Source organism: Choristoneura fumiferana, chromosome 20 (assembly GCF_025370935.1).
Source record: "Choristoneura fumiferana chromosome 20, NRCan_CFum_1, whole genome shotgun sequence".
Classification (NCBI taxonomy): domain Eukaryota; kingdom Metazoa; phylum Arthropoda; class Insecta; order Lepidoptera; family Tortricidae; genus Choristoneura; species Choristoneura fumiferana.
The window spans coordinates 10,444,415-10,451,901 of NC_133491.1; the positions used below are offsets into that span (position 1 = coordinate 10,444,415).

General features: G+C 39.6%; 2 protein-coding genes across 2 annotated transcripts in view; one reads left to right on the top strand and one right to left on the bottom strand.

Annotated features, from left to right (window-relative positions):
- Window positions 1–7,487, top strand: part of klar (klarsicht) — a 413,798-nt gene that overhangs the window by 54,701 nt on the left and 351,610 nt on the right. The window lies entirely within an intron of this gene.
- On the bottom strand, window positions 1,752–4,685 carry LOC141439005 (uncharacterized). Its single transcript, XM_074103108.1, has 2 exons — window positions 4,576–4,685; window positions 1,752–2,767 (listed from the first exon to the last, which is right to left on the bottom strand). Exon 2 carries the CDS (start codon window positions 2,667–2,669, stop codon window positions 1,752–1,754), a length of 918 nt encoding a protein of 305 aa, XP_073959209.1. The 5' UTR covers window positions 2,670–2,767; window positions 4,576–4,685.

Below are 7,487 nucleotides of genomic sequence, written 5' to 3' on the forward strand. Positions count from 1 at the left end.
ACGTCATTTGGGGAAAAGGGTGTCAACTTTCTGGAAAGCCAGGGAAAGACAGGAAAAGTCAGGGAAGCTCAAGGTGGACAACGCTTTGTTTGGTTATCGATGGATGTTGAAGTCCATGTGTCGCTATTTTTTTTGTTTACATGCGTGTTGAAATTGTGTCAATGAAGATATTTTTTAACCACATCGAAAATACAAACTGAGACATGGATGCATAGAAAAACCAGAAAGAGACCAGCACTGGGAATCGAACCCAGGTCCTCAGCATTCCGTGCTGCGTGCTATAACCCCTACACCACTGCTGGACAGGAATCTAGTCACGAATTTTCCCTATGCATACATATCTCATACACACATTTGAAATTTACCACGAGCTTTGCGGTGAAGGAAAACATCGTGAGGAAACCTGCACAAACCTGCGAAGCAATTCAATGGTGCGTGTGAAGTTCCCAATCGCACTGGGGCCCGCGTGGGAACTATAGCCCAAGCCCTCTTGTTCTGAGAGGAGGCCTGTGCCCAGCAGTGGGACGTATATAGGCTAGGATGATGATGATGATACATATCTCAGGTTGCTTATTTCTACTTTGCTACTTAAGCACTGGCGCTGGTCTCTTTTTCTGGTTTTTCTGTGCATCCATGTCTCAGTTTGTATTTTCGATATGGTTTCACGGGATACCCGTAAAAGTAACAAATTTGGAGTTTAAATAAAAAATACAAAAAGACTCCAAAAAACCAATCATGATATTTTTTAATCCAAAATCCTCTCCTTCCTGACCACCACATTTCCCTATCCAGATCTACATCTGGCCACTCGCTCAGTGTCCAGGTAATCTCGCCATCTCCGCTTCGGCCTGCCTTGCCGTTGGTTAGTGTTCGTCATTTGGACCAATTTATTTATATAACTATTATTTATTTGTTACAGCCTCCTTCTTGGGCATCATGAAACGCCTGGGCCATCATATACGAATATTTTTCTTGGTGAGTCATTATATATACATGCGAGTGAACGAGTAATAGGCGGTTTATCACATCAATATACAAAATGAACATATAGAAGCAAAGTCAGCAAATTCTTTTCTATTGAGACAACTTCGAACAAAACCATCTTCAGCAATCTGGTCATGTCATGTTACCGTTAACCACACTAGCGATAAATTAGAATGCACTTTTTTCATATTGCAGTTTTGTCTAATTTGCTATGTATCGCAAAGGGTAGCTCAGTGCCTGCAGTGTAATGTAATGTGGCAAAGATAAAGTTATTTAAGGTTAAACAAACTTACCTGAAGTGTAGTTTGACCGTAATTATACGAGTCGCTGCATCCGAAGAGATTTATATATTCACAATGTAGTACACTCCTTAATGTACTAGGCATCGAACACAAATTCAGAGCTAAAAAAAGAAAAATACTCTATGCCCGTTGGTTATGGCATCCCGCGCTCACCAAACAAACGTCATTATTTTTGGAGGGTTTGTACTATTTCGAAAAATATAAATTTCAGGGATTAGCCAAAGCAAAGGGGTTTATTTCATTTAGAAATAGGGAGGGTAGGGTGTGTAAATCTCTTCGGATGCAGCGACTCGTATAATTACGGTCAAACTACACTTCAGGTAAGTTTGTTTAACCTTAAATTATACTTCGTCGCTGCATCCTCGAGATTTATATATTCACAATGTAGATGTTTAGCGATTTTGAGAAATAGTAACACAGTTTCCAACACACAATAATTGAATTTTTTATTGTCTACGAAATCAGTTACAAATCACACACGGCTTCAGCAAATACATTATCCTCATTAGTGATTAGTGGCCTATTGTAGAATTTGCTAAAGACTAAAGATTTACCCGTCCAGCCCGCGGATCTCTTTATTATGTCAATTGAAACGCCCCTACGATCAGCCGCTGAGGTTGCTGCGTGACGAGCACTGTGCGCCGTGAACACGGTGGTGTCTATACCACTGGCGGCTAGCATTTGTTTAATCCAGCGACTGATTGTAGCTGCACTGGCGTTATGAAAGGGTTTTTTAGTGGTTAGAATCAACTTATCAGTATTTTGCCCGCATCTTAATAATTTAGTAGACTCGATGTAGGAAATCAGTGTCTTTGCTGGACAGATTTCCACCTTATCGCGAAAAAAGGGTATAATTAAACGAGGCATTTGTTTACCCGGACCCGAGGTCTTAATCAAATCATTAATGATAATCAATATATTCGAATCTGTAACGGTTATATTAGTGACACGGATTAGCGATAGCGTCTGTACTCGTTGTGCAGTCGACAATGCGAGCAGAGTTACCAACTTTTTTGCTAATAGATCCAACGCCAGATTTTCGTTTGGGTATAAGGTGGACATCTGATCAAGTACTTTATTAGGGTCCCACGTGGCTTGGTATTTCGGGAAACATGGTTTTTTCCTGAAAACTCCTTTAAAAAACCTATTGACAAACTCGTTTGTACTGAAATGTTTACCTAGTAACAGGCCGAGAGCTGACCTATACGTGTTCAGTGTGGAGTAATTTGCTCCGCGATCGAACTCGTTAGTAAGGAATAAAAGTACCATGGAGATTGTCGGTGACAAATAATCATCAATTTTCTTATTACTGGCAAATTGCAACCATTTCCTTAAAGCCACATTGTATTGCTTCAGTGAATTGACTGATAGGGAGGCTATCATGATTTCGATAGTTTCGGGGCTAATGCCTGTCGAGAAAACGCTTCCCTGATAAGAGGCACGATGCCAGGGTAAGCCTTCGGCGAAGTGGGTGTCGAGTTCTGAAAGGAGATAACAAGAGATCATCATGCGGTAGTAAGTATCTTGGTTCTGTGACCTGTAGCGAAACGAATAATGGGTACCACGGTTGGCTCGGCCAGTATGGTACGACCATGATGCCCGTGGCTTGGTCGTTAATTATCTTTTGTAGGCATTTTAACACGAGTGCAAACGGTGGAAATGCATAGAAGAAGTTATGGCCCCAGTTAAGGGTAAATGCATCAATGTTGAAAGCGTGTGGGTCTCGTTTCCAAGAAACATACTTTTCGCATTTCTTATTAAGGTAAGTAGCAAATAAGTCGATTTCAGGGTTTCCAAAGCAATCGACAATTTCTTGAAATGCCGCTTGCGATAATTCCCACTCGGTATCAACATTGGTGCGGCGAGATTCCTTGTCTGCTTCAAAGTTCTCCTTTGACTTAATATAGGATGCAAAGATGAAGAGCTGGCGTTTCTCGCACCACTGCCATATCTCTCGTGTAATATTGTATAGGTGAGTATATTGCACGCCTCCTTGCCTGTTAATGTAAGAGATTGCTGTCATGTTATCAATCCTCAATAATATTTCTTGGTTTGTAAGATCTTTAGCGAAACACTTTAGACCTATAAAGGCAGCTTTCAGCTCCAGAAGATTGATATGGTTTCGAGCGTCAAGTGCGCTCCAAAAACCACCAGAGCGTTCTCCATTACATGCTACCCCCCACCCTGTTAGAGAAGCGTCAGAGTAAATTTCTAAAACATATCGCCCATGCCGTATCGGGTGTACGGAATGCATAATCTGATTTTTCCACCAGTTTAGGTCGGGCTCTAGATTGGGGCTGAGTGCCATTTTTTGGTCATAATTTTCACCCGAGTTTCGCAGGGCGAGAAATTTTTCCCGTTCCATGCGTTTTGTATAGAGCCAACCGTAATCAACGGCTGGGCATGCTGAAGTTAAAAGGCCAAGAAATTTTGCAAATTCTCGTATGGGTAAGATTCGTTTGTGACCTATGTCCTTTATCGCGGATTGAAGCTTTAGTCTTTTTGCTAGGGGCAATTTTAATGTCATATTAACTGAATCTAATTCAAATCCAAGGAATTTTTTAACGTGAGTCGGAATTGGATCACTTTTTTGATAGTTAATTATAAAGCCAAGATTCTCTAACAAAGTGGTGGTATCTCTTACATCGTCCAGACAGCGTTCATATGATCTATTAATACATAATATATCATCTAAATATATAACAAGGAGATTTCCTTTTGATCGTAAATAGGTTGCGACTGGTTTCAACAGTTTCGTGAACACCAATGGCGCTGAGCATAAGCCGAATGGAAGACATTGAAACTCATATACCTGTTCTTGAAATTTGAATCTTAAAAATTTTTTGTCGCATTCGTGAATGGGAACCGAGAAGTAAGCTTCCTTCAGGTCTATTGTGGCCATGAAGCATGCTTTAGAAATTAGTTTAGAAGCGGTTCTAATGTCTTCCATTTTAAAGTGCTGTGGGTCGATAAATTTATTTAAATTTTTGAGGTTTAATATGAATCTATATGTACCGTCACTCTTAAGGGTGAGGAATATGCGAGAAATAAATTGACCGGGGCAATAGTCACATTTAACAATAGCACCTGATAGCAGCAATTTAGATATTTCTATCTCAATGTTTTGAATTTCCACGGGAGAAAACGTCGGTCTAGCTGGTTCGCTAACTTGAACAACTGCACTGCAAAATGGAATTTTGTAACCAGAAACGTATTGCAAGATAGTAGGATCGTTGGTTATAGTTTTCCAAATGTCAATAAAGCGTCGCAATCTGCCAGCATATTTTACCTCTACGTTGTCTTGCGCGTGGGCCTGGGATGAGCTTTCGACGGCGTCGTGTATCGGTCCGCGGCTGCCGCTGGCCTCCTGGATGTCGCCTGTGGAGGACGGTACGGCCTGGGCCCACTCAGCCTGGTCCTCTGGTTCTGTTTGAGTGGGCCAGTCGAGTTTCCCCGGCGTGCTGCGGGTTGATTATTGCGATACGACGTTGACGGTTGGGGCTCAGGTCTTTTGATTTGTAGTCCGATCGTTCAGCCGATTTGGAGGCTTTGATTTTTTCGCCTAAGTTCTCCCCGAATAAGAAAGAGTCTCTTTTCACCTCCTGAACGATGTCGAGGAACTTTTTGTCTAGACAATATATTATAAGTTTTCGTCTGTTTATTGTATTCTGGTAGTGCAGGTCTAGTAATATTTGTCCGGTTTCTGACAGTTTCTTAATAATTTCGGTTTTATTAATATCTTCTGTGTCCATTAATCGGGACATTAGGTTTGTCAGCGAGGCAATACCTACGCCGAGTTGATTTTGAGCGTATTTGAGGCGTTTATCTCTATTTATGGTAGATTCGGTGAGAATGGTAGAAATCTCAGGGTTGAGATTCGGGGCTTTCAGTATTTGAAAATTATCTGGAAACAGCTGGCTTTCTAGCAGTTTCTGTTTCTGTTCCTTGCCGAGGCCTTCCATAATAATCTTACCCCAACGTTTGGAGACCTCTTCCCGTACAGGGGGGCCGAACACTTCGTCTTTGACTTTAGATTCGCCTAGGGCTTCTAAAATATCCGCTGGTAAGGCTGGTAGGTTTGTAGCAGTAGCGGTACCCGTACTGGAAGTGGCGGCGTCATTCAGATGTACCTGATCCTCGCTAGGTTTGGGTTGAGAGAATGGGTCGATCAAGTCAGGCTTTGCCCTACCGCCGCTACCGTCTGACGTGACTTGCACTGGTATCGAGACGACTGACTGAATATTTTGATCGGGCATAGAATAATCTGATTCGTAATCTGGAAAGTAAGGGTAGGGTTTAATCGCATTAAACCACTGAGCCGTTACATACTGAAAGGTTAGCCGTGATCGCATCACGGCATCCAGCCTTTCTTTCCAACGACCGCAATCACGTTGCGGTACAAAATTATAAAAAATAAAATTAAGTAAGTAAATTGAGCATACCTAGAAGGGTATTGAGACTTATTCTAAGAGAAGTATTAAGAAAATAAGATGTGGGTATGCGGTAAATCGAGGGTAGGCGCATCGTCGAGATTATAAGTATAATTAATTGAGAATATTTTGTATTATAGATTAAGACACGTTATTATTTACCTTTATAGCTGTCTTGGCGGCCACTGTATTCGCTGCTGGCAGAGCTTAGTTCCTCAGTTTCCTGTAACCGTCGTTGCAGGCGCCTAATTTTCTTGCGTATATCACTAGGATCGCGCGATTTATGTTTACGTTTCCCCATTATCAGTACGAACACGATCACTTATTTTATTAGATTAATTCGCGAAGTGGAAAAATTAAAAACTTTTATTTGGATCGGAAATAAGGGCACTTAACAAAAGTGGCGACTCGATGCCTTGCACAAAAAAAAGCGAATGACGTTTGTTTGGTGAGCGCGGGATGCCATAACCAACGGGCATAGAGTATTTTTCTTTTTTTAGCTCTGAATTTGTGTTCGATGCCTAGTACATTAAGGAGTGTACTACATTGTGAATATATAAATCTCGAGGATGCAGCGACGAAGTATAATAGTTAATTTAGCACTTTTCAAAATCTTTGAAGTGCCTCGTATGACTCGATAGCGCGCAATAAGAAACAGGATTTGATCAAATATCTAAATTGTAATTCGTCACTAATTTATAAAAGCTCGTACCTCAAAAATCAATAGTTTTTCTGAGTGAACCTTATATCATTACTTCAAAAGGTCAATTTTGTTGACGTATTGATTTGAGATACGAGATTAATTTCAAAGTACTGGTGACGGATTATAATTCAAACTATAGAGGTCCACGACCGAATGCACGGAAGCGTTACTTTTAAATAAAAATCAAATGTTCTTAAATCAATAACTGTTTAAATTTTAAACGTTTAATTCTCTACGCTTAGAAGAGTATCTATTCAAATGATATTAGACGCGAATATTACTAAGTACATTTGAATCTCACTCCGCTAATAATGGGGTGTGTCCAATCAATTGATCCGGACTAGACAGTCATTTGTTTTTTGTTAAGATGATTAGACAAAATGTTTGTATTCGTATAATTTATCACTACACTTAACTTGGTTTGCTCGCGTTAACCAATTAGAACTGCATGACATTTAATTTCGCAAAATTCATGCGGGAACTCCCAAAATTATATGTAGATTAATGTTGTGTAAAATAACTCGTGCCAAATGTTATGTCCATATACTAAACAGTTGAGATTACATTTTTATCTTGATCAGTTTCAAATTTTCAATAAATACATAGAATCGATTTTTTAGATCTTTTTATATAAAAAACTACAAATTAAAAATAAAATACTATCCTTACAAGCAAAAGAAAAAACTAAAGTATGTATTATTTTTATCCTTGACATTTTATCATTTTTATTTTTTTTTCTGTATATTATTTTATTATAATCTTGTTGATTTTAATTTGGACGATTTCAATATAAATTCTTCTAACTTGTCATTTTGTAAATTATGACGTAATATTTTTACAAAACATGACCCCCACAAAAAATCAAAACCCGTAGGGCAGAAAATTTGTAATTTTATATTCGACAAACCGTTGGATTAAAAAAACAGTCTTCTCCGACTTTTTAAATTGTCAAATAGACAGTTTCCATATTTATAATAGCAACTGTCCGGGTATGACATTAGGGAACTATTGTAGACGTCCGTTGTCGCACCGGACAACGGATCGTTTTTTTGCCGGACATGCGGTGTT

Bases quoted from the DNA above. Each gene is read 5' to 3' on its own strand.
- LOC141439005 (XM_074103108.1), bottom strand. From the start codon at position 2,669: ATGATAGCCTCCCTATCAGTCAATTCACTGAAGCAATACAATGTGGCT.